Here is a 26,866-nt window from a genome sequence, read left to right as displayed (position 1 = left end):
GTGCAGCTGAGAGAGTTTGTCCTGCAGCAGAGACGGGATGATGGTGTTGAAGGCAGAGCTGAAGTCCACAAACAGAATCCTGGCGTAGGTTCCTGGGGAGTCCAGATGCTGGAGGACAAAGTGGAGGGCCATGTTGACAGCATCATCTACAGACCTGTTGGCTCTGTAGGCGAACTACAGGGGGTCCAGGAGGGGGTCGGTGAGGGACTTTAGGTGGGACAGGACTAGCCGTTCAAAAGACTTCATGACTACAGAGGTCAGTGCGACGGGTCTGTAGTCATTTAGTCCTTATTATCCTGGGCTTCTTGGGAACAGGGATGATGATGGAGGCCTTGATGCAGGCTGGGACGTGGCATGTCACCAAGGAGTTGTTAAAGATGGCGGTGAACACAGGAGACAGCTGGTCAGCACAATGCTCCAGAGTGTGGGGCGAGACTGAGTCCGGACCGGCTGCTTTCTGGGGGTTTTGTCTTTTGAAGAGTCGATTTACGTCACTCTCCAAGACAGAGAGGGGCGGTGGGGGAGGGGAGAGTAATCCAAAGGTGTGAGCACCTGATGGGTCGGGGGTGGTGGAGTTGTGGGGGATGGAGTCAGGACATTGTCTTTCAAATCTGCAGTAGAACTCATTCAGCTCACCTGCCAGGCGGAGGTCATTCATGGAGTGGGGGGTTTTCGGCTTGTAGTTTGTGAGGTGTTTGAAGCCTCTCCAAACCGAAGCAGAGTCGTTAGCTGAGAACTGATGTTGGAGTTTCTCAGAGTACAGTCGTTTAGCGTCTCTCACCGCCTTGCTAAACCTGTATTTAGACTCTGTATACAAGTCTTTGTCCCCACTCCTAAATGCCTGATCCTTCTGCAGACGTAGTTTTCTGAGTTCCGCTGTAAACCAGGGTTTGTCGCTGTTATAACTCACCCTGGTGCATGATGGTACACAGCTGTCCTCATAGAAGCCGATGTAGGAAGTTACAGCCTCTGTGAAATTGTCGTGGGAGCAAAGCAAGGACCAGACTTGAGACTTATGACAATGTTTATTTGTGACAGGAGTATTCTGTCCTGCAGTCATACGTGCACGGACCTGTTTCAATCTGTCTAGCAACAGTAATGAAAGGGCCCTTAATACAGAGTGCGCTCGGATTATATATTCTTTAAGAGTATTTTTGATTGGTTCACTATGATGGAGGCGGCTCCTTGTTTATGACCTTCGGAGAGCCCCATTGGAGCACAGGGATGTCCATCCCTTCAGGCTCTCGGATCATCACGTCTCCCGTTGTTCATGAGTTCCCTGCATACTTAAGATAGTTTGTGTGTGAGACATGTTAATCTCAATATTCGGTTTTATCTACATTTGACCCTGAGAGTGCGAGTTCTTTAGCAACAGGTTTGTGTGCTCCGGGTCATACACGGCCTCCACTCATTATTATTATTCAATTAATACTCAACAAACTCATCCAGATTGTCAGAAGCAGTCCTGAAAACATCCCAGTCTGTGCAGTCAAAACACGCCCGAAGATCCTCTAACGCCTCGCTGGTCCACTTCTTGGATTCCCTCACCACAGGTTTGCAGAGCTTTAGTTTCTGCCTGTATGCAGGAATCAGGTGGACCATGACATGGTCGGAGTGTCCCAGCGCAGCACAAGGGACGGCGTGATAAGCCCTGCTTGCTGTAGTGTAGCAGTGATCCAGGGTGTTCTCCTCTCCGGTCGGGCATTTAATAAACTGTTTGAACTTAGGAAGTTCGTGGCGGAGGTTTCCTTTGTTAAAGTCACCGAGGACAATAACCAAAGAGTCCGGCTTGGTCCGCTCCACACGCCGTACCAGATACGGCGAGTGTCCGATGTGCCTCGTGCACGTTGCCCGGCGGCGGCGTGTAATCACCGACCAGGATGAATGAAGCAAACTCACGGGGAGAGTAGAAGGGTTTGCAGTTGATGAAGAAAGATTCCAGAATGATGAACACACAATATGTAAATCTAGCTGCGCTCACAGACGTTGATAGTGCTGGGACCTTCCTTCATAGAACCGGATATTGTCTCCCTATTCAGTATAATAAGTGGTGCTCGCCTGTTAGGTGAATATGCAAAGCAGTCTTTTTTTCTGCTGGCCCTGCCCACAGCTGGACACACAGTGTTGAAACATAGATAGTGATGACATCACAGATCTCTAAATTACTTTTCTCAGCTCAGGAAAAGTTCAACAGATATGAAACCATCATGCATCAAAGCTTCCTAATGGAAATAGTCATCATTCTTGATTATCGAAAACTCTGTCAAATGAAATTTGTCCAAAGTTATGAGCCATTTTTACCTAGAATGTAGATCACAAAAAACAACTGACGTTGATGTTCATTTATCACTCCACTGTTTCCACTTGTTTGACTGTTCAATTGAAGAAAAAAAAAAATCACCTGACATCTGAGACACAAATTGTCGTTACTAGAATCATTTCTATGGAATTTCAGTTGTGCTTGTTTCAGTCACAGCCATATGATGGTAACCTTCTTACAAAACTACACAACCTGTAAAATACAGCGTATAGGAAAGTGAATTAAGAGACCTTTTAGTTGGACATTACCCACAACTGCCATGTCTTTGTGCAACTCATTCCTGTGCAGTGGAACCAGTTCTCTCCAGGTAGCATCTCTTGTTCTCACATTAACAAATCCCCATTTGTTGTGTTTTAGTATGGGGATGATCCTCCCTGAGCTGAATGTGTGCATCTGTCTTGTTGTCTCCCTGTCACAGCGATGCAGGCCCTGCGCTCCGTGCTCAACTCCTTCTGTGTGGTCAACAGGAAGAACATGTTTGTCTACCAGGAGCGCACAACTAAAGCAGTCTACTACCTCAGGTTAGACCTCCTCATCACTATTCAACCTGGGAATTATGACTTTCTCACTGGATCTCATTCTTTGTCCTCTTGCTCATATTTTTTGCTGGAATATGGCAACATACATTTTTTCATCAGTATGCTGGACGAACGCCCCCACGCCTAATAGATGTTCGTAAAGCAGCAATATGGTAGAGGGGAAATTTAATCGCTGTCAAACAGGGCCCTGCGACTAAAGCCAGATGCTGGAGCCTCCACATCACATTGTTAACTGTGAGGTTAGAGGTAACACTTCTGTGTCCTCCCCATCAGAAGGGAAGTGAAAAAAATGAAGGTCTGCTTCTTAAAGCAGCATTAGCTTTTAAAAAGCTTTGGTAAATTGTGGTTGTTTTTGAGCTTTGGTGCTGCTGTGCTGACAACAGAACTCACACAAATTGCAGCACACATCACGTTCATCCCAAACTCTCACGGGCTGCAATTATTGGCTTTAATTGTTAACTTCAATCTCAAATTGGCATATTGTATGGTGTTCCAGTAAACACATAGCCGTAGCTTTAAAAGGTTCAGGGTTCATCACACACAAGTGGCTGTGGTGTGGCGGACACACATGGTTTGCCTCACTGTGAAGTTTGTTTAAGAAAATAAAACGGCACCCAGGTTGTATGATAGATTATTCTACATTGGCTTACTTTTTGGATTACATTTAACTCTCTCAAAAATCCCAATCTCAAAACAACAGAATATTAAAACCAGTTAAGTATAAAATAAAATTTAAACAAAAAAGAAAAGTAATTTTGTTATTAATATTGAATATTGATACAAAGTTATATTGCACATATTATATTAATAAATAAATATATAAAGTAATATGGGCCATGGCATTGTTCCCAAAGTAAGTCATTGTTGTTCCTGTTCCATTCTGTCCCTCAGTAGCAGTAACAGTTAAGCTTGTAGTAAGTCGTATTTATCCTGGCTATCCCAATAAACCCTGCTCCCTCATATAAAACCTTCCAACATTTTCTTTGTCACTGTTTGGCCGTTTACTGTGAGCAAGGATGACTCGATGCTTTTAGTCGGCCTAGCTGCCTTTGTCTTGTGAGATGTTGTCAGTCTTTGGCGTTTCAATGCTGTAATGTTCCTCTAGTGCATACCGACTCTGACCGTCGGTAGAAAACGCCGGAGAGGGAAAAGAAAGATAAGAGATATAAGGATAGAATAGTCAGTGGGTGACATTGTATTTCATGGCTAACAATGGAACTATTCAAGAAGTATCAGGACATGTCTGTTACTAGCATTCTGTCACATAGACATACCTGTGGCTTGTGTTTCTCTTTACAGACTCTGTGAAACGTCACTGACAGGGAAATACTCGGACGTGGATGGTAACCCCCACATGATTCGCTCCATTGGGCTCGCTAGGAGTCAAGAGCCCTCATTTTCTCAGGAACCTGTGGTAGGTGAACAAACACAGTACAATCACTGACGAAGGCTGTCCTGTCCACTGGTTCAGGGTCCTGCTATTTGTCTTTGAGCAGACTCAACCTCAGATCAAGAGATATTAAAAATGCACTGCTGTACATAGAGTACATGGAGTGGAGGAAATTATTATTTTATCCATTTTTATAATATTACATATCATTTAGCTGAATCTTAAATCTGTAACAACTTTCAATAAGTGCAATCCCACTATCCCTTGCAGATTTTTTTAAATTAACGCCCTTTAATTGTGATGGTAGGTTTATTCTAACTTTGACACACAGAATATAAATGAGGAAAAACAGAAAATCAGTAACAATGATTTGAATGTGGGAAATAAGTATAACTTTTAATAACTTTGTTTTAATTTGTGACTGGACAAAAGCTTTTTTTGTTTTGGTTTTAACAATCACAATGCTGACTGTACAACTATCCAAACTCTCCAGGGCAGCTTTTAGCGAAGCCAAGAGTTAGCCATTGGCTTCTCAACATACTCCCTTCGTTCTTTCAGAGCTTTAGAATTTTATTTGTAAAAAGATACTGACACTTAAAGGTTGTTTCGTGTCATCATTCTCAATCGGGGTAAGTGCCACATCGTTTACATCATCTCTGTCTCTCTCCTCAGAGCTCCCGTTCTTCTCTGGACGGCTCTCGGCCGGTTGGACAAGTAGACAAACACATCCTGCTGCTGGTGCATGGAGTGGGAAACGCAGGTAAGAAACATTATTGGCTGATAGAGATGTCTAATATAAGCAAGAAGGGATTCAAAGTAAAATGCTTACAATGGTAATTACTGATCCAAGTTGAGATTTACAACATCATCCAGTTTGTGTGGAAGAAGTGTTCACTTACAATAGATGATTATGATGGAGCATTTTATGCAGCAAGAGAAACACCTTGCGTATCCATGTTTGATCTCAGTCTGACAGGAATGATTTGAGTTTATCCGCAAACCAGCTAAAAACTCCTAAGATACCACGTCCATTACTTTGCTTAACTTAGTGCTGCCTGTTAAATTGTTACAGATCGGTATTATGAATTGGTCAACTTTTCTAAGAAAAATAATCCGTGCCACGCTATAAAAACAACCATACTAATTAAAGCTGCGAGCAGCGTTGGACGGGTCCTCGCTACTCCTTGCACGTCGGGGCACTGGCCGGACGGTTACAAATTCGGCCGAGGAACCCTGCGGCAGCCGGACGAAGCGTTCGCAAGTCAGTGGTCGTTAACCGTGTGGAGCAACACCAAGAATGCTGCTTTGCAAACTTTATCTTTGACATTATCATGGTCTTAGGCCTTTTATGTCAACATATAACCAGGAGCTTCTGATGTACCATTAAAAATTAAAGCCTCTCAGAATACCATACATGAGCCAATTTCTTTCAATATCTCAATCACCAGACTACATTTGGTCATTTTCAGGGTAGATTAAAAATGAAACAATCAATACTTTCATGACCATTCCACTTCAGGCAGAGATTACACATCACCATGGTGTGACTTGGTAGATAACCAGGACATTCTGATGTACCATCCCAAAATAAAAGCCTCTCAAAATACCATACATGACACAACTTCATTCGAAATCTTTCAAAAAGTGTTTTTTTTAAATGGCTCTCTACGCACATAGTTTAATATTTCTTCCGGCAAAATGGAATTTTTAGAGCCCAAGGTCTCAAGAACACACTGCATGGATTTGAAATTTTCAATTCAATTCATTTTATTTTGTATAGCCCAAAATCGCAAATTACAAATTTGCTTCAGAGGCCTTTACAGTCTGTACACATGCAACATCCTCTGTCCCGAAACCCTCACATCGGCACAGGAAAAACTCCCCAAAATATGAAAAAACCCTTCAATGGGGAAAAAAGGGAAGAAACCTTAGGGAGAACGTCAGAGGAGGGATCCCTCTCCCGGGATGGACAGACTGCAATGGATGTCATGTGTACAGAATCAACAATGTAAAAGATGTACAATACATTCAATTTCTCTAACTGAAATGATACAAGTAATTGCAAGTAGCAGAACAGGTGTACGGCAGGACCACTGCAGGGACAACCTCCATCAGATAGAACCACCATCCACAGAGGCTTCTGTGGGGAGGGAGAGCAGAAAGATGTTGGTTTTTGATGACAGTAATATGAATCATATTTAAAGTAATGATGATGGCAGCAGTAGGTGTCAGCAGAGCCATGAGCCAGGAGTCAGAACCGGGGTCCGCACGAAACTATGATCCACGGAGACCTGCTAGGCGAGAAAGCACAAAAAACTCCCGGAAAGAAGCTTAATTAGTGATGTACATTAATAAAACATGGATGATTGTGGAAGGAGAGAGTGAGAGAGTGAGAGTGAAAGAGGGGCTCGGTGTGTCCTAAGAAGTCCCCCGGCAGTCTAAGCCTAGAGCAGCTTAACTAAGGGCTGGTCCAGGCTAACCTGAGCCAGCCCTAACTATAAGCAATATCAAAGAGGAAGGTTTTAAGCTTTATCTTAAATGAACTGACCGAGTCTGCCCCCTGGACTGAAAGTGGAAGCTGGTTCCACAAAAGAGGAGCTTGATAACTGAAGGCTCTGGCCCCCATCCTACTTTTTAAAACTCTAGGAACCACAAGTAGCCCAGCATCTACGGAGCGTAGATGCCTTGTAGGGCAATACGGTGTAACAAGCTCTTTAAGACAAGACGGTGCCTCACCAGCAAGTGCCTTGTAGGTGAGGAGAAGTACCTTAAATTCTATTCTTGATTTAACAGGAAGCCAGTGCAGAGAAGTTAATACAGGAGTTATATGATCCCATTTCTTAGTTCTTGTTAATACACGTGCTGCAGCATTCTGAATCAGTTGGAGAGGTTTAAGCGATTTACAAGAGCAGCCTGATAACAAAGAATTACAGTAATCCAGTCTAGAAGTAACAAATGCATGAACTAGTTTTTCTGCATCACTTTGAGACAGGAAGTTCCTGATTTTCGATATATTCCGTAGATGAAAAAAGGCAGTCCTTGAAGTCTTCTTTATATGAGAGTTGAAGGACATATCCTGGTCGAAGAGAACTCCAAGATTTCTGACGGTGCTGTTGGATACCAGAGCAATTCCATCCATAGAGACTGTATCACGTGACAGCTGACTTCGAAGGCGCTCTGGGCCTATCATGATAACTTCCGTTTTTTCCGAGTTTAACATCAGGAAGTTGCAGGTCATCCAAGTTTTGATGTCTCCAAGACAGTCCTGAAGTCTAACAAGTTGGTTGGTGTCTTCTGGCTTGATCGATAGATACAGTTGAGTATCGTCTGCATAACAATGGAAGTTTATGCGGTGTTTTCTGATAACTTTGAATTTGGGTTTAATCCCTGGGAGGAGTTCGGTCTTTTACAACTGTAAGAAATTATGAAAATATGACAAAAATACACATCTTTAATGATTAAATGCAGTGCCCCCTAATCTTCAAAAATTATGAAAAATTAGGGTGTGTTAAGGGGTTCAATGTTTACACATCCTGCAATTTTGGTGAGTGCAGGCCAAGCCATTTGGAAGTTATAAATCTTGCCCTGCAATGTCTCTGAATTGTGCACAGAGGGTCAGCAATATCTATCATGCAGTTTGGTTTTCTTTACCACAAGCATTACAGTCTCATTGTGTTTAACATTACTGAGCCAGGCATTGTGCTATTAGCTTACTGTAGATCAAATACAGCTTTACGAAGAGATAATACTTCTACACTTAGCGTTGTTATGCATGTGATTAATTCACAAATCACAGTAGCATTTATTTGGTCCCCCTCCGTTTGTGGATAATTTGTGAACAAACATTGGTCTCTAATGCAATAAATAGAGAAGCAGATCACAGGTGGAAGGGCAAAGCACTTCCCAAAAACTCCCTGGATGCCTGTGGGTGAACTAAGTTGCTGGTGCTGTGGGACAAGGCATTTTGGAGTGCATGCAGTCAACGTGCTGCCACACCCCGAGGGCTGGGAGGGGGGCTATGGGGGAGGTCTATTCTCAGTGAGTGTGGCATTTGTCAGCTACTAATCTAGACTTTTGGTGTGAGAGTGTCAATTGTTTTTGTCCTAGTAATTTCAATTATGTTAATGAGACTACATAGGCCTTCTACAAGCTTTACGTTTTAACAAAACAGCAATCACAATAATTTACCACCCTATCAAAGTTCTGAAAGAGATTACTAACTAAGCGAGTACTTTTAGAAGTTTTCACACCCGTCCAAACAAACCGACTAACCGAGCAAACGGGCTGGAGTTTGATTAAACTAAAGTACCCTGAGTCAAGCCCCCATGCCTCCTTATTGAATGTCTGTAGCTTTACTTCAGTGGTATAGTTGTAAAAGGTTTTGCCGCTAATATCAAATCCGAACTGAGTTGAGTAGCCATTTACTACAGATAACAAGAGCAGGTTGCTGTTCTTCTCGTTGATGGCTTGATGGCACTGTTGTACTGGGAACATCCCACTGTTTCAGACAGACTAGAATTATGTCCTCTTCTTAAAAACTCAACTCAACTCAACTTTATTTATAAAGCACTTTCAAAACCACAAGTGGAACCAAAGTGCTGTACAGAAGGTAAAAAACCACACAAAATAAAAACAAAGAAATAATACAAAACATATGATATACAAACCTTACAAAGCATTATCAAATGCTAAAGAAAACAAGTAGGTTTTAAGCGCACTCTGAAAGACGCCCAAGGAAGGACAGGTTTTTACAGACATATTAAGGTCATTCCAAAGCAGAGGTGTGGACTCGAGTCATGTGACTTGGACTCGAGTCAGACTCGAGTCATGAATTTGACGACTTGAGAATCGACTCGACAAAACGTACAAAGACTTGCAACTCGACTTGGACTTGAATACCGATGACTCGTGACTTGACTTGGACTCGAGCCTTTTGACTCGAGAAGACTTGCTACTTCCCATGAAAACTGGGGGAAAACATTTTCACACCACCGCGCCGCTCTGTTTATCTGCATCTGTCAAAAAAATATGCGCCACCTGTATGCAGAGAGCGCGCGTTGCCTGCACGACATCCAATCACTGCAGCCCATTTGACCGCATCAACGAGACAGCTCGTTCATGGTTACAAAAATCGGGATTTTTGAACCCGGATTCAGACTCCGATGGAAATCCTCGCCAACCAGGGTTCGAAATGAGGGGGGTCTGGGGGGGTCCTGGACCCCCCATAAGCCATTGGGGACCCGCCATAAGAATTTATTTTTAGATTTTGGGGGGTCCCCGAAAAATATTTTTAACATTAAAAATGATTGTGTAATTATAGGTCTTTAGTGACGTTTTATATTTATAACAAAAAATTACTTTATTTCCTAGCGCGATTGAGCAGCAATCAGGGCAGCTAATAGCGTCACAGGTTGTTGTCGTGGTCCTCTGGAGTAAACAGTACAGTCTGTGACGCAGACACGTAGGTCATTGAACGCGGCAAAAACGAAGCCTCACAAAGAGTGAAATCTAAAGAACCCTAATGAAAATCCCGTTAGTGCTTCGATTATGTTTATATCTCCATAATAATTGCTTAATATAGTAAAATATTTGGAGTTGGTGTTCCTATATCAAAAGTTGCATTAACTTAGATGATTAGAAGAGTGCGTTTGTCAACGTTTCTTGCTGTACGTGTATGAAGCCAAACAACCTGCCAGCTAACAGCAGACATGTAGCAGTTAGCTAGACTAGTTATTCAAAGCTAGCAAACCAACATAATTGTGCAGTCAGTGATTACGAAAGATAGTGAGGACTTAATTCAAGTCTGTGAGTTTTGAATGGGTCGTCCACGTGAATCGTGTAGATCCGAAGAGGTTTTTTTTTTGGGGGGGGGGGTCCGAGACCCGGGGCTAATACGGTACAGGTGTCTTAACGGCCGTTATCTACCAGACCGAATAGTAACTCTGATTTCGGTGCCTTATTTAGATGCCACTTAAATGCCTCCCGCTTCTCCCTGATGCTCCGAAAACGGACGTTAGAGGGAAGTGAAACAGCGCCGCACGGGACGCTAGTAAACACTACACTGGACAGCAGGTAACGTTAGCCTACCGTTAGCTAGCAGCTGAAGTATATACATATTTTAAATATGTCAATGGAGCAACCACGGTTAAAATACTGACAGCTAAACGGTGTAAAGTGTGTCTGTGTTTCACTGAACAGTCTGTAGCTGCCGTTGTCTGAAAAACAAACAGATGTTGCGTTCACGTGAAATTCGCCTCGCCAGCCTTGTGCTGCATTCGAAGGTGTTGAAAAATACCCATTTTCCCATTGTTTTTGTCATTTAACAGTAATTTACTGGTGAAATAAGTTTTTGTTATAAGTTATTGTTATTACATTATTAATAATTCATTTAATGTTGAGCTCACTATCGTTTCCTTTTTTTTTACTAACTAAAAAAAAAGAAGCAGGGGTGCCTTGTAGGTCTTCTCTCCAACCCCAGTTAACACTGACCTGATGAGGTTGTTAACAAATAAATAAAATATGTGCCTGGTCACTTAACATGTTGATTTTGAATAATGTGGTTACTATTGGATTATTGTCATATTAATGGCTTTCGGTCATGTTAGAATATCTTACTTTTTTTTTAAACGTGTCCCTAAAGATTTTAGTTCAGGTTATAGATTGACTACTTTAAAACAAAGTAAACCATCTAATGTAGGTACAGTCTTTATAGACATCATTATTATTCAATCCAGCGGCTAGTTGTTTTACAAATTCCATTAACATAAGGGATGAGAAATGCCATTTGTATTTCATCCAACCCTTTGAAGGTGCATGGTGCTGCCATAATGAGGACACCTGGTGGATTTAGGTAACTTAGTTAACTTCCTTGCTCAAGGAAAGAATGACCTGTTATCCACTTTGTCATGTCAGGGATTTATATATGGTATTATATATGGTAACTTTATTGCTCCAGAATTACAGGGTTACTTGTTTGATTAAAGCCAATCCACTCCTCCAGACACCACTACAATACTGGGACTAGCCCAAACCATGAAAAACATCCCAAGACCATTATCCCACCTTCACAATATGTCAATATAATTTTGCCTTCAGTATATAGTGTAGCAAGGTATTCTTCAGTATTATTATAGTTACATTTTAGGGGACCCCCCAAGAGTCCTAAGTCATTTCGAACCCTGTCGCCAACATTATGTCAACGTCCGTTTTAAAGTAGTGTAATGAGCTGAGTTAAAGTTATTAGTTAATCAGTTATGCAGATGTTGCATGTGTTCACGTTATGCTCCGTTACCAGCTGTAGTTACGCGAGACAACCCGAGTTTTGGGGGTCCGTGTATGCGGAAGTGTTCGTTCGGCGTGGTGACGGCCAACAGTGACCGAAGTTGAGTTGTTTTGTATAAATAAATGCAGCGGAGTTGCAAGCCAGTCATCGCCTCCTTATTTACGCTGCAGCATTGGGGTGAGCGTTACAGTACTATAACACAGTCACAGTCCATCCACCATTACCCTTCCCTTCGTAGTCTAGGTCTGTGAGGCAGCGCACCATCACCTAGGGTTCCCCGTCCCCACTATAATAAAAGGACTCGAAATGACTCGAAACTAAAATGGTACGACTTGTGACTCGACTTGAGACTTGTTGGCTGTGACTTGTGACTCGACTTGGGACTTGCTTCGTCTTTGACTCGACTTGACTCGGGACTCGAGGGCAATGACTTGAGACTTGCTTGTGACTTGCCTAACAGTGACTTGATCCCACCTCTGTTCCAAAGCCTAGGAGCTGCAACAGAAAAGGCCCGATCACCTTTACATTTTAAACGGGTTCGCGGAACCTTGAGAAGCAACTGATCATTTGAACGTAGAGATCGACTGGATTGACGCCGGCTTAGTACCTGTTAAAAGTCTGGCAGCTGAGTTCTGAACGAGCTGTAAACGGGAGAGAGGAACCTGACTCACACCCAGATACAACACATTACAATAATCCAGACGTGATGACACAAAGGCATGAACAACCTCTCCATATCATTAAAAGAAAGGATAGATTTCAATTTAGATATTGATCTAAGATGGAATAAACTGTTTTTAACAACAGCATTGATTTGCCGGTCAAATTTAAGCTCCGAGTCAAAAATGACACCAAGGTTCCTCACACTAGACAGTTTTTTCCCAGGAAACACAAATCATTAGCATCCTCATCTGCTTCTTCCACTCACTGAACTTTTTTGCAGCATCACTAGATGGCTGGATTGACTCTATTTCAATTTGTGTGGACCAATGTGTGTGTTTTTGTTAAATACACCATCAAGATATCTTCAGTCAGCAGAAGAGAATATTAAAGCTGAAAATGCAACACTTTATTTTAATTCTCATCCACATTGTGTTTCTCATAAGTAAGCATGAACATTCCTTCTGGGCCTTTTATCTTTGCTTTGGTGTGGGCTCTATCGAAAAGGGCCCAGTTTGGTTATCCTTCTAATGGTACGGTTGGTAATCGTCTTAGAAATGTGTTTGAAATCTTTGCTAAAAATCTTATGACATCCTGACAGGAATCAATGACTCAAAAAGAGATTAAAATATATAATAATCTAGTATGTGGTTGTCATAAACCCATCCAGACATTTTGTACCGTCCGCATGAAATTATTAGACGGACTAGCTACCTGCCCGGCCTTGGGCTGTGCGTATTCTGCCCCTGCACTCATTGCTTTTCCTCGGAGATTGTTAGATAATTTAAAAAGAGAAGGAGCGAACGAACGCATCAAAGGCACGTGTAGAAAAATTGGAAGCCTGGATGGGGACGTCTGGAAGAATTCAGCAAAACAACTTCTCTCGTTCTGGTAGATTTATTCGTCAGATCACAGGTCAAGTATAAGCGCTGCGTTTGCAAAGGCAGGAGCAATCCTGCAGGTCCACTCAAATCAGGATGAATATCATGTTTTATAACCCACTGAGACAGAGAAGGAAATATTTCTATTGGCCCTAAGCTGGCGTAGAGGAGGATCTTCCACCCCCCGCATCTAAAGATCCGGTCACATCCAATGTCCAGAACTCCTGACTTAACGTAAACAATGAACATAGTGTGCGTGTTGGATAGTGGTGTGACTTTCAACCCCCCTCATCTGGCACATCTGCTGGTTGACCCGCTGACCTTGCTTCCTCAGTCAGGACAGAATCTGACCCGCTATCTAGACCTACAGAGAAGCTTCTGATTGTCCGTGTGTTTGCACTGTGTTTTTCAGTTGGATATTTTACAAAATCTAGCACTTCTTTCTTGACATTACCAACCCTACCTTCAAGTCATGTGAAGACCATTGAGCTATCGCCAGAGGTGGGAACAAGTCACTGTTATGCAAGTCACAAGCAAGTCTCAAGTCATTGCCCTCGAGTCCCGAGTCAAGTCGAGTCAAAGACGAAGCAAGTCGCAAGTCGAGTCACAAGTCAAAGCCAACAAGTCTCAAGTCGAGTCACAAGTCATACCATTTTATTTTCGAGTCAATTCAAGTCATTTTATTATAGTGGGGACGGGGGAACCCTGGGTGATGGTGCGCTGCCTCACAGACCTAGACTACGTAGGGAAGGGTAATGGTGGATGGACTGTGACTGTGTTATAGTACTGTAACGCTCACCCCAATGCTGCAGCGTAAATAAGGAGGCGATCGCTTGCAACTCCGCTGCATTTATTTATATAAAACAACTCAACTTCGGTCACTGTTGGCCGTCACCACGCCGAACGAACACTTCCGCATACACGGCCCCCCAAAACTCGGGTTGTCTCGCGTAACTAGAGCTGGTAACAGAGCATAACGTGAACACATGCAACATCTGCATAACTGATTAACTAATAACTTTAACTCAGCTCATTACACTACTTTAAAACGGACGTTGACATAATGTTGGCGAGGATTCCCATTGGGGTCTGAATCCGGGTTCAAAAATCCCGATGTTTGTAACCATGAACGAGCTGTCTCGTTGATACGGTCAAATGGACTGCAGTGATTGGATGTCGTGCAGGCAGCGCGCGCTCTCTGCATACAGGTGGCGCACATTTCTTTGACAGATGCAGATAAACAGAGCGGCGCGGTGGTGTGAAAATGTTATCCCCCAGTTTTCATGGGAAGTAGCAAGTCTTCTCGAGTCAAAAGGCTCGAGTCCAAGTCAAGTCACGAGTCATCGGTGTTCAAGTCCAAGTCAAGTTGCAAGTCTTTGTACGTTTTGTCGAGTCGAGTCTCAAGTCATCAAATTCATGACTCGAGTCTGACTCGAGTCCAAGTCACATGACTCGAGTCCACACCTCTGGCTATCGCCATCAAAACGATGTACACTGAATAATCTTTGAATAGGGACGACCTGTTAAGATGCAGTCAGACACTATATTGTCTACCATTACACTTCTTTGTTCTATAGACTGTATGTTTTCTTATTTGTGCACTTGGGGAATGCAGCGTTAGATGCTCTTACATCAACAACTTGGTTTAAAACATATTTAGAGCTTTAACTGCTGAAACAACTCACATTTGGAATGCAGCAGCTGTGACATTTGTGTATTTCCAGCATTAGTATTATACACCAATGTGTATCCACTATTTTGCTCAGGTCCAGAGATCACAGACGAGCTGGTGAAAGTGCTGCGGAAGCGCCTCGATGAGACTACTTTGGACATCATCACTGTCATGCTGGTCAGGAACTGCAAGCTGACACCGGCCGACGTAGAGGTAAATCGCTCATTTTATTTTGGGATGCTCCGTAGTTCGGTGGACACTTCGAGAATGAGGAGGTTTTTCCACTGGGGCAAACAGAGAGCACAGTTTCTTTGGATGAAAGCCTTCACATGTTTTGTCTTCTCAGTTCATCCAGCCTTCAGGATCTTCAGCCACTGAGGTGATGACATTCAGCCTCCCCGGGTACTGCCTCCCCTGGCTTCCAGCTGTGGCTCACTACCTCCGGCAGAACCTTCTCATCTTCCTGCATGTACCCAAGTACACCGACAGCAACACGGCACACCACTTCAAGGTACAACCCACACTGACTCAGTGTTATTATAGATAGATTCTAACATGCTGAATGTCCTGAACTGATGAGGTGCAGTCGAGCCCCTTTGTTCTTCACTATGTCTTGTGTATGTGCTTTTTTCTGGCTTAACAACACTGTAAAAATCAAATATCCCCAATGACGAAAAGTGTGTCTTGCTTGCTTTTCTATTTGGCCCTATGAACCTGGAAAACACCAACGATGCTTTTTCTTTGAAGTCCAAAATCTGTTGGGGCGACTAATCAGAGGGTTGGCGGTTTGATCCCAGGCCCAGCTAATCTGCATGTCAATCTGTCCTTGGGCAAGACACCTAACCCCAGCATTGCTCCTGTAGCTTCAGTGTGTGTTAGTTACTGATGGGTTGGTTCCACTGTGTATGGTAGGTCCTGTCATAAGTGTATGAATGGGTGTGAATGATGTCATGTAATGTTAAAGGCGCTTTGTGTGGTCAGAAGACTAGAAAAGCGCTGTACAAGTCCATTTACCATTTACAACCTCAAAAGGAAAGTGCCGCCTCATCCCAACCGGGTCATATGTCGTAGTTTGTTTTTTACCTAATTTCTGTCGGCTCAGAGGGCTTTCTGATGCAATTGCGAGGCAATTGCTGAGATACGGGAACATGCTCAGCAACACCTCCACCACAACGTCTGACTAGGCAAGAAACACAGACAATCAGATAATTGGAAAGAAAAATGAAAAAGAAAAAAACAGCCAAATTGTTTAGATTTTTGGGTCAAATTGAGAGTGATGCTAATAAGGCCTCGCAGCACAGGAGAGCTGTGCATGCACAGCTACCGCCAGTGCAATGGGTCAAAGTTCAAAGCAGAAAGTGACTCAAACTGTGACAGGACATAGTGACATGTGACATAGCAATGTGGGTTATAACATTTCCATTGGCCTTTTGTTTGACTAAGTTTGGCCTGTTAAAAAATGCTAACGCTCGTAAAGCTGCAACAAACGTTTTAATCTATTTTCATAATTGTTTGATTAGTTTGAGTAATCAATTAAACTTGATATCTTTAAAGTTGATGTTATCACTGTAGCCCTTCAAGCTAGCTTGCTTGCTGAGGTTCACTGAGCAAGTGAGCTTGCTACTACTATCATTAGCAGGGACCTAGTTAGCCTTTTAACTTGCAGACAGTTTTTCAGTCTGACAGCTATTTTGTGGTATACTTTGTTATAAAAACAAACCGTCTTTCTTTAGTGAAGCCACATACAATAAGATACAGCAATAGGCTACATTAGCCTTCTCTGTAGTAGTTTTACCACCATCAGAGTACAGCTCTGTCCAAATGTTTTGCTTTCGGTCAACAGTGCGGATCTGCATGTCAAACTCACCACTTTCCTCTAACGGAAGGGAACTCACGTGTGGCAGGGATGAAATTAGCTAGCATCAAGACTGGAAGAAGAAGGAAATTTGCCTGGAATAAACCTACCCCTCTGAAGCCAATTCATACATTATTAACTTAACTCCTTCACAAACACAAATGTTTTGGGTTTACTATATTTTGAACCTACCCTACCTTGGCGTTGGGAAATGAAGAAAACTATTTCAGCAGCTATCTACCGTAAATTCCGGAATATAAGCTGCCACTTTTCCCCACGCGTTGAACCCTGCGGCTTATACAACGGTGCGGCTATTGTATAATTTTTTACGAGCGAGATCATTTAGCGCATCATATTCAAACACTCGTCATGGAAAATACACGTAGTAATGCATCTGATTTAGCATTTAAGTTAAGCTGTCAGAGAAGGAAACAGAGACGTTGTAGACGGCAATGTGAAGAACTTACTCAATGTAAAAAGACAAAAGCTTTCAGAGTAAATAAAAGCAGGTGGCCCCAACTTGAAAACCTTGAAGACTGGGTGAACACAAGGGTGTAACAATACATTCTTTGGGGTAGTCGTGTCCCCGCTAATATTGAGAAAATACCACACATTTTTGCCTGGGGAGCAATTAGGGGTTAGGTGTCTTGCTCAGTGACACTTTGGCATGGCATATGGAGTGGCCGGGATTCGAATCACCAACCTTGCGGCTCCCAGCGCATTACACTACTCCATGCGCCACCATCATTTAACAAAGGAAACCCCAGCCATGAACTTCCTAAGTACAAACAAAGTTTATTAAATTCCCAACCATAGAGGAGAGCATGCTGGATCACTGTTACACCACACCTGTCCACACCAGCCCAATTCCCTCTTTAGAATTTTTTTTTATTTCAAAACATTATTAATTTGGACCCCCCCAATGTCTAAACCATGGTTACGCCCCTGGGTGAACACACAGAGAGCACACGGCCGAGGTGTTTCCACCGTGCAGATCCGACTGAAAGCCAAAACAATCCCCACCGCCCTTTTTTGTGCCATGTTATAAGCCCTTTTTGGAAAAATACATTTATTTCTGGTGATTAAAAATAAAAAACTCTTTCTGTGTATGATCTTTCTGTGTAAATATCTCATGTTACAATGTGGACACCTGCAGCTTATAAACAGGTAGGTCTTATAGATTTTTTTTCTTTCTAAATTTAGGTGGTGGGGCTTATATTCAGGTGCACTCTATAGTCTGGAAATTACGGTAATCATCTCAAGAGGATTTGTAATATCTCTAGCACACTCATTGGCCTTTAACAGTTACTGTACCTGTCTTGGCAGCACTGTAAAGGTCTTTGCTCAACAACTCCTTTGAATGAGTTGTTGACTTGTAAAAATAAGTAATTGCTGCTCACAAATCCAAAATGCCTCTCTACACTGATAGATAGATAAACGTACATAAGGGAGGCTCCCATCTCTGCAAAACTGTGCCAGTGCCTAAAATATTTTTTGACAGGTCTCATTGTGATGTATGAAACACATGCTGACTTGTGTGGTTTGAGCTTCCACTGGCTGATTTTCTCTCCTGTTCTGTCTCCAGCACTACTTTCATTTGAGCAGTGACTTGGCTGAAGGGGATATCTACCTGTACAATAAACCTGGAGGCCAGGGCACTGGAGGCAAAGGTAATCACACACTGCCTCAGATACCAGGCTGCGTCCTCTGGTTCTGACATGTGAAGCCAATGCAGACATGCCTTCAACATGCACATGCGAGTGTTTGGTCTCAATCTCTGGTTTCAAGTCTTCTTCAATATACGCATGATGTTTATGTAGTAAATTATGGTCCATTTAGTTAAGTAGAACATTGATTATCAGCCTGCTACTGCTAATAGAGCCCTTTATATCATATCCACGTCATATCTCTGCAGTCTGAATATGGAAACTTCCGTTTATTGTTTGCAAAAATCAAAGGCTAAAATACAGAACTCAAAGCATCAAAATGAGAGTTCCAAAACACCACGACCACTACATCCACTGAAAATACAGACTATTTCTGACACCACACTGACTTAATATTCTATTGCTGTATTGTCTCATTAAACTAATAATTAGATGATATCTCCAGCACTTATATCTGTTTCCATAGGAGCCAACAAACTGCAACTGCACTACTACTACTATTTGTGCACTACTACACGTTCTACAGATAAATATATTCACACTTTTCTCACACTCATTTATGTTGAGACTTTGACCCGTTCACTTATATCACTGTTAGAAGAATTATTTCTTGAATCATTATACAGGACATTTATTAATAATTAGGGCTGTCAAATGATTAAAAATTTAAATTAATCAGCATTTTCAGTGGATTAATCAGGATTAATCACTATTTGCAATTACACCTGAATCCTAACCATTTTTTCTTTCTGAAATGCATACCAAAGATAAATAACAGGACACAGATACATAATTATCATTATTATTATCATCATTATAATTTTTTACATAAATACATGTTATTGATATTTGACTTGGTTTAATTCATTCCAGAAAATAATCAAAGCAATGTTATTTGATAAGTTACAGACAGATTTCTCTAGCCTGCATGGCTCTAGAAGGGTCTCGAGCCTCTGCAGTTTATCCCACTCTGCTGCGGTCGGCAAAACAAGTTTGTGCTCCTGATGGTCCAGGGCTGCGATGATCAGACATGTCAACCCTCCCGATTTTACAACCGGACAATAATAAAACTTACACCTTGAAGTCGAGAGGCAATTAGAACGGAAAAAAATGAGACTGGCGCTGCAAGGAAAACTGCTAGCAGGTATCCAAAGTGCTTCACATCAGGAACTAAGAATACCACAACATGATGCAAAAAATGATACTTTAAAAAAAGTAGAATCATAAAAGGTCACATAGAGACAGAAATAAGAAATTGTCACACCACTACTGAGTATTAAAAGCCATTCTAAACAGGTAGGTTTTGAGTTTAGACCTGAAACGAGCAACATCTGTAGTTGTGCGAATATCAGGGGGCAACTTATTCCATAGTCTCGGAGCAGCAACCGCAAATGCCTGATCACCCCATCGTTTGTACCTTGCAATCGAAAGTAACCCCCCAAATTTCTGACAGCTGGCTTGAAGTATGAAGCCAGTGCTCCCAAACTCAAAGATGGACCGTTTATTGTGGCCGAAGTACTGAAGATGATGGACTCCGTCTTATCTTCATTCAAGTTAAGAAAGTTTGTGACAGCCACAACTTAATATCATTAATACAATTAAGCAGGGAGTGTAGTGCGACACTGTCTTTCGGTTTCATAGGCAGATGAATTTGCTAATCCTCTGCATAACAGTGAAAAGACAGGTTGTGCTTTCCTATAATAGCCCTCAACGGCAACATATATAAAGAAAAAAGGATTGGGCCAAGAATTGAACCCTGGGGTACCCCACAAGAGAGAGGAGCGGGAGACGAGGAGCAGTCACCAATAAAGACAGAGAAGCTTCTATTTGCCAAATAGGAGCTAAACCACTGAAGTGCCGAGCCTCGGATGCCTACGCACAGATCAAGGCGGGAGAGGAGGACTGCATGGTCCACAGTATCAAACGCGGCTGTGAGGTCCAATAGCACTAAAATAGTGGGATTCCCGGCATCTACAGACAGGGCAATATCATTATGCACTCTAAGCAGTGCAGACTCAGGTTAACTTTTTCTTTTACAGCAGTGAGAGTAGTGTGTATGTATGTCCACACAAAGGTACACCATCACCTCCATTATTTGCAGCCTTTGGAGTCCATCAAAAAGCATGCTTTGGGCAACTTATCATAAATAAAAATAATTATGGCAAATAAAAGGCTAATACAACTACATATTAAAGATTTATGGAGCATGTATGGAACAGTGATTTAATATTAAAGCAGTGGAGTTTGGCCCCTAAAGTACCTTCAGCCAATCAATACATAGTCCTTTGAGTTACCTAAGAATCACATCAACATGCAAACCAGCTGCAGAGGTTAAGAGAGTAGTGTTTCCGATTGTTTCACAAAGACACAATTTTCTTATATAGTCCATATTATATTTAACTAAATTAACATCCACGATAAGGACGCTGTAATGGTTCTCACCTTGTAAGTCTGTATGTTGACAGGAAGTATGTATGTATCTTTAACTTCAGATTGGCCGCACAAAGGCAGCTTTCCCTGGACATCACGTGACCGCTAGTCGTGTGTTTTTTATATAAAGCAGGACATCTAGCCCCCCTTTGTGAATCAATCGGCTATGTACAGCACCTCTCATTTTGGCGAAAAAATATTATTAGGACTAAACTCTTTTTGAATTAACATAAATGTCTGAAATGTATTGCGTCTCCTGTATCTCGAAGACATCCACTAGCTCCAGTCATGGTGCTCATGGTAAAGCCGTGAAACCCAGGATCAGGTCAACACATTCAGCAATACTGACACACACACAAGCAGAGTTACAGGGCAGCTTTAAAACAAAAAAAAATATTGTTTTGTCTTTCAGATGACCCAGAGGCTAAATGAAAGATGCTTCCTTGTCATAGCTCTTTGAAAAGCTGTGAACAAAAGCAAATGGTTTGTGACTCCTCAGGTGGAAGGAGTCAAGTCTGTTCTAGTTGAAATAACTCCTCTACTCTTTCAGGTATTGCCTGCATCGCCCTCTCATTCGTGGACGTTCACGGTCGTCCCCTTCAGCTTCCGGTCCAGCACTGTGCTTCACTGCAGAAGTCAGAGAACTCCGCGGCCCCTCTTCTACCAGACCATTTTGATGAACTGACTAGTGTGGGCAAAGTGGAGTCCATGGACATCAGCTCAGGTGAACACTACCCTGGGCAGTTTAACCTGGACCCTATTTCAAATGGGGGACAATTGCTAACATGCTAGCATTTCGTAAACAATTTCGAGACATTTGTATTAGACCCTTTACTGCCAGGTGAACACCCACAATGCCTCCAGTCTGTAACATATGCTCGGCGTGTGCATGTGGTGTTAACACAAGAATAGTATATAGATGGTACATCTGCATTTACTGCAGGTTTTAATAAACACACTTGTTTATTACAAGTCTTACCCTAGCCTATTTCAATCTGATAACAAAACATTTCTGAGCAACGTCCACTTCAACTCAAAATAAAGCATTTAAAGGTCACTGTGACCTCACATAATACCCTTTAGGAATGGAATGTTTATTATCACTATTTCACACAAAGATTGAGGACCATCTACTGCAGGAAATGACTGTGAAAGAGTACCTCATACAGGTGGAGTTGTAAAACATCCTAGCTTAAGCCTCTCATCCTCTGGCTTACGTTCCCAGACTTGGCTCAACTCTCATAAATCAACACAATAGTGTTAATATGTGTAGTGATAGCCATGACCACTGGACATGTGATGTGTATAATCAGTGTGGCTCACCCTTTGGAATTACAGTTGGATTATTTTACGAGTTAAGTCCCAGGAGTCAATTTATTGTACAAACTGCACTAATTTAAAAACGGATTAATTAGTCATAAATGTCAAGCTACGTTATGGGTAACAGTCTGGCTATTAAATTTAAAGTCTGAATATTAAATGCCTCTTAAAATTGAACAAGTAAATCTTCCAGATAAATGAACAACGCTCTGGTATGGAGAGATTCTCGTTTCTGGAGGCTAGATTTGTCACCGTTACGTTACACTACATCGCACAGCCAATAAATCATATTTAAGTCGTGGTTGTGGGGGCTTGTTAATATGAGCGCTACCTTCTCTTCTACTGTGCTGCAACAGGAGAGAATTGACAAATAAGACTCCAGCTGTTTTGGTTTTGGGCTTTACATATAGACCCACACTTTAACCGTTGGTTTAGTTAAGTAAAACTTCTCAGTGCAGTTAGTCACAATCATAGTACCCATGATGATGATGTTTCTATCTGTGCTACTAGAAACGTCAAAAAAACGTTACTTATGTATCTAAATTGTGTAATTTCCAAAAAACCCTCAATCTGTGTCAAAATAGTTTTATCTGCAGACAACCCATGTTGATCGATTTGATCCGCTAATGCAAGCATGCTATCTCGGAGCCCACCGATCTCTTCCATTATGTCAACACTCTCACGTCCCTTAGCCAGCCTTTTTTGCACACGGCTCTGTTGTCTGTTCTGAATGTGATAGATAGCCACGCCCCCTGATTTGCATATAAGAACATGAAATGAAATACATCGCCATTATGAAATTCAGCGCCATTATGAAATACAGTGCCATTATGAAATACAGCGCCATTTTGAAATACAGCGCAATTATGAAATACAGTGGCATTATGAAATAAAAAATGTGTACTTAAAAAAAAAAGTACCATGAAATGATTAAATGTATTTAATATTTATGTATTTATTGCCTCATTTATTCATTTCATGATGTATTTCAAATGCATATTTCATTTATTTATGTATTCATTTATTTAATTTTGAATAAAACGGCATTCCATACTAACCCACTATTAAGACCACATTTCCCAAAAACCATGCTGATTTTTTTTCAAATTGAAAGTAGATACTAACCATAACCCCTTAGCCTACCATAAGTTCTCATCCATTTCTATAAGTACATAAAGACTCCTGTGTCTTATTCCTATCTTGGCAAAGCAATGTGTGTAATGCTTGAGCTTTTTATAATATGCTCTGTAATAAAAGCGACTGACTCATTTAGAAATGACTAAGCGTTTTCCAGATGCTGCTCTCCTCTATTACAATGCGCTGAATCAACAGGAACTTGTCTACTTGTGTTGTAATAGATCCACAGCTGTATGTGCAGTTTGACATCTGGGAGCAAGGCAATGTCAGCCCCTTGCAGCTAAGCGATAAACTGCAAGGAGCGCTGCGCCACGCTCTCTGCGACGTCGTCATGGAGCTCAGAGTCCTGCCAAGCCCTCTCTGCGTGGCGGCACTCTGCACGGCGAGCAAAGCCCAGAGAGAAGAGGGCAAAGGTGAGGTCTTCTGTAACAATGGAACGCTGCTGCAAAATGTCATTGTGACCTCATGAACAATTTTTCATTCAGGAATTAATACACTTCATACAGTTGACAGCAACTGATTTTTAAATTTCAGACAGCGGAATTGGTATAACAAAATTTACTAATAACCTGCCTTACTGGAAATAGGTTTTTCTTTTTTTCTTACATATATATATATATACGTATACATATGTGTATATATATATATATATGTATGTATACGTATACATATGTGTATATATAAATATGTATACATATATATATATATATATATATATATGAAAATGTCATGTCAATAGCTCCTTTGGAAATATATTTTCTGAGAAAAATAGTGACGTGTTCAGTACTTATTTCACCCGGTGTGTGTGTGTGTGTGTGTGTGTGTGTATAAGTTTATGATATTTGACTGTATGGTGTTCAAAAAGAAAGCTGATTTTATAAATGTTAAAACCTTTAATGTTCTGGGAGTAGAAAACAATCTAAAGTAAACTTGGTCCAGGAAAGAAAGAGTGAAATGTATTCTTGTGTGTTCCTCTATTGGTAAAAACATACTGTCTCTGTCATTTTTGTGTTTTCAGGTCTGGCGACGACTCTTCCCGAGGTGAAGGAAGTGAAGGACAGCCCCAGGCAGCGCAGCGGCTCGCGGGTCTTCAAGTCCAGCCCCTCTCCCATCACCCTGACCCCAGCCATAGGGAGCACACCTGTGACAGGGATCAGCACCCCTGAGTCCACCACACCCACCAGCAAGGGTACCCGCCGCAGCTTCTGGGACATATTGGTCAGTTCTGGCTTTTACCTGTGTGTAGCTTTATCACAGGCTACATTAGCATTTATTACAATACTCATGGACTTATTATTTTAAGGAAAAGTATAACTCTGTTCATATTACGTTGCTTAACTGTAATTTCTTTGTTATAATTGATTGAAGCCATCTACTTGATGATATTATCAACGCCACAGGGATCATGTGATTATTGTTGTGCCTGCAGTGGTGAGTGAGTGTGCACCTTTGTCTCCATAGCTAATCTTCCACTGCAACAGAAAACGACACGATATCTTCAATGACTGGTTATGTCTGCCTATACTTTGATTTCTTCCAGTGAGGTTCTCAGGGGTCTTTTTGTAGAAGGTTGATTTGGCTAACAGTACCTGAACTAATGGAAAGCTACATAACTAGAGTGTCCGTATCTTAGAGTAGCAGTAATGATTGTTCGGGCCTTTCTTTTCCTACAAGAGTAAGCCAGATTCCTCAGAGCTCGGAAGCCCAAAGACAACTGACGACATAGTGCAGGAAAAAGGAGAGGAGGGCCGCATAACACGAAGGAGACACAAGACGGAGAGCGTGAAGCAGCAGTGGAGTCAGGACAAAGCCATGGCTGTGGAGCTGGAACAGGCCCAGAGGTGGGGTTTACATGACATGTAGTTAAAGTGCCTTGAGTGGTCAGGAGAGTAGAAAAGAGACATAAACGTACAGTGCATTTACCATTTACATGATTTCCAGATATAATATTTTATGTTTTTGAAAAAAGATGTGTTTCACCCCATGTGGGTGGGGCATTGTACATGTATTAATTTACTACGTCTCCAGTAGGCAGTCAGACATTTTTAGAGATTAACTGGAGATGTAATATAGTTTAATATAGCAATAAAACTGCTACAAATAATAAACTAATTGATTATTTGTTTTTTTCCATACATAAAATTTGAAAGATGTGTTGCAAATTGAACGTCCTTAAACATCTGCCAAGGTGCAACAGACCGCAGTTGGACGATCTAGAATTACTCTTGCTCATACAGCTGTAGCCAAACACATTGCATGTAAAAACCTCCATAATCACATCACAATGATAAGAAATTCTGTTGGTGCATGAAGTGTAAACAGGGAGTTCATGCATGAATTTCCTTAAGAGCCTCATGCACCAACCACTTGTCATTGAGAATCAATAACAATAAGCTGTAGGGTGCTACTTCCCTGATGCAGTGTGTGTGTGTGTGTTGTCGTGTAGGAGGCAGGTGTCTCAGCTGGAGGAGGGAGATGCGGGCACTCTGCACTCCGTCTACCAGCTCACCTCCCAGCCCTGGTTCACTTTCATGGCTAACCTAGGTAAGTGTTTTTTGCACTTCTATAATTTCTGCCAGTGGGTAGAAAAAAAGACACCATCTGACAATAAGAGCTTTTATATTCAGTGAGCTGATGTGTCTTTCTCTCTTTGTTTCTGGTTAACAGGCTGCCCTTCCATTCAGCAGTGTACGGCTGAAATGGCTTCACACTTCCTGCTGCCCTCCATCTTGGTAGAGATCGTCGGTCTGGTCAACTCTTTGGCCTGTGACACAACTGTGAAGGTCTTTGAAAAGACAGGGTTGTCGTTGGTCCTCGGTACGAAGTAAGTGCTATGCCAGCCGCTGGGTGGGTATGATCCCTGCGCTGTGAGGCGACAGTGCTAACAACAACCACACCACCGTGCCGCCCAAAAACAAATGTCTCCAGGCCATGTATAATTCATAAATACTGGCTGATTAGTTTAGGTTACACACAAATTACACTTATTTATTTAAACTAGAATCTGGACTTGAAGTGAGTAAAGCATTAAGTAAAACAAAATCATACTCTGTCCTGTAGAAAAGGAATGGGGTAACACCACATAATATTCACTATTTGTATTATATGCTGTTAATTAAAATAGACTTAAACAGACTCTTACTCATTTGATCAACACAACATGCATAGTACTTTGAAGGTAAAAAATTATTGTGGCACAAAAAATAATGAACAAAATAAAGTATTGCAAGCATAAGTAAGCATAAGTATTGACCACGCCGAGTCAACACCTGGTAGAACCCCCTTTTGCTGCAATTACAGCTGCATGTCTCAAACAGCTTTGCACATCTAAAGATGGAAATGTTCATCTATTCTTCTTGAAGCTCAGTCAGATTGGATGAGACCGTTTATCAACAATACTTTTCAAATCTTGCCATATATTCTTAATTGTATTGAGGTGTGGGCTTTGACTGGTCCGTCTTATAACATGAACATCCTTTGATCAAAACCATTCCACCGTGTCTCTGCCTGTTTTGAAACAGACTTGAAAGTAGAGATTGAGAACATACTCTCATGTTTACAATGTGTTTTGCAGGAATACATCTACGAGAGTAGAGTCCTTTTCACATAGACATCTACTGTATAGAACCAGAGGAGCACGAGATTTAAGTTGTTTAAGACACTTCACTCTTTCACACTGAGCTTTCACTTTCAGTCACTTAAGGATTCTTGGG

General features: G+C 41.7%; 1 protein-coding gene across 7 annotated transcripts in view; it reads left to right on the top strand.

Moving 5' to 3' along the window:
- The window catches only part of szt2 (SZT2 subunit of KICSTOR complex), a 98,626-nt gene that overhangs the window by 37,503 nt on the left and 34,257 nt on the right, over positions 1-26,866 (top strand). For all 7 annotated transcript variants that reach the window (XM_062563358.1, XM_037469648.2, XM_062563360.1 and 4 more), the window contains 12 exons: positions 2,739-2,841; positions 4,159-4,273; positions 4,922-5,009; positions 14,839-14,957; positions 15,091-15,255; positions 18,185-18,269; positions 21,247-21,420; positions 23,375-23,566; positions 24,172-24,371; positions 24,828-24,994; positions 25,600-25,697; positions 25,821-25,977. In XM_062563358.1, the coding sequence (XP_062419342.1) occupies positions 2,739-2,841; positions 4,159-4,273; positions 4,922-5,009; positions 14,839-14,957; positions 15,091-15,255; positions 18,185-18,269; positions 21,247-21,420; positions 23,375-23,566; positions 24,172-24,371; positions 24,828-24,994; positions 25,600-25,697; positions 25,821-25,977 (1,663 nt within the window). The remainder of the gene's footprint in view (positions 1-2,738; positions 2,842-4,158; positions 4,274-4,921; positions 5,010-14,838; positions 14,958-15,090; positions 15,256-18,184; positions 18,270-21,246; positions 21,421-23,374; positions 23,567-24,171; positions 24,372-24,827; positions 24,995-25,599; positions 25,698-25,820; positions 25,978-26,866) is intronic.

The sequence above is a fragment of the Pungitius pungitius genome, chromosome 7, assembly GCF_949316345.1.
Source record: "Pungitius pungitius chromosome 7, fPunPun2.1, whole genome shotgun sequence".
NCBI classification, from domain to species: Eukaryota; Metazoa; Chordata; class Actinopteri; order Perciformes; family Gasterosteidae; genus Pungitius; species Pungitius pungitius.
The sequence above is the reverse complement of the archived record's forward strand: the minus strand, read 5'-3'. Positions and strand labels throughout refer to the sequence as shown.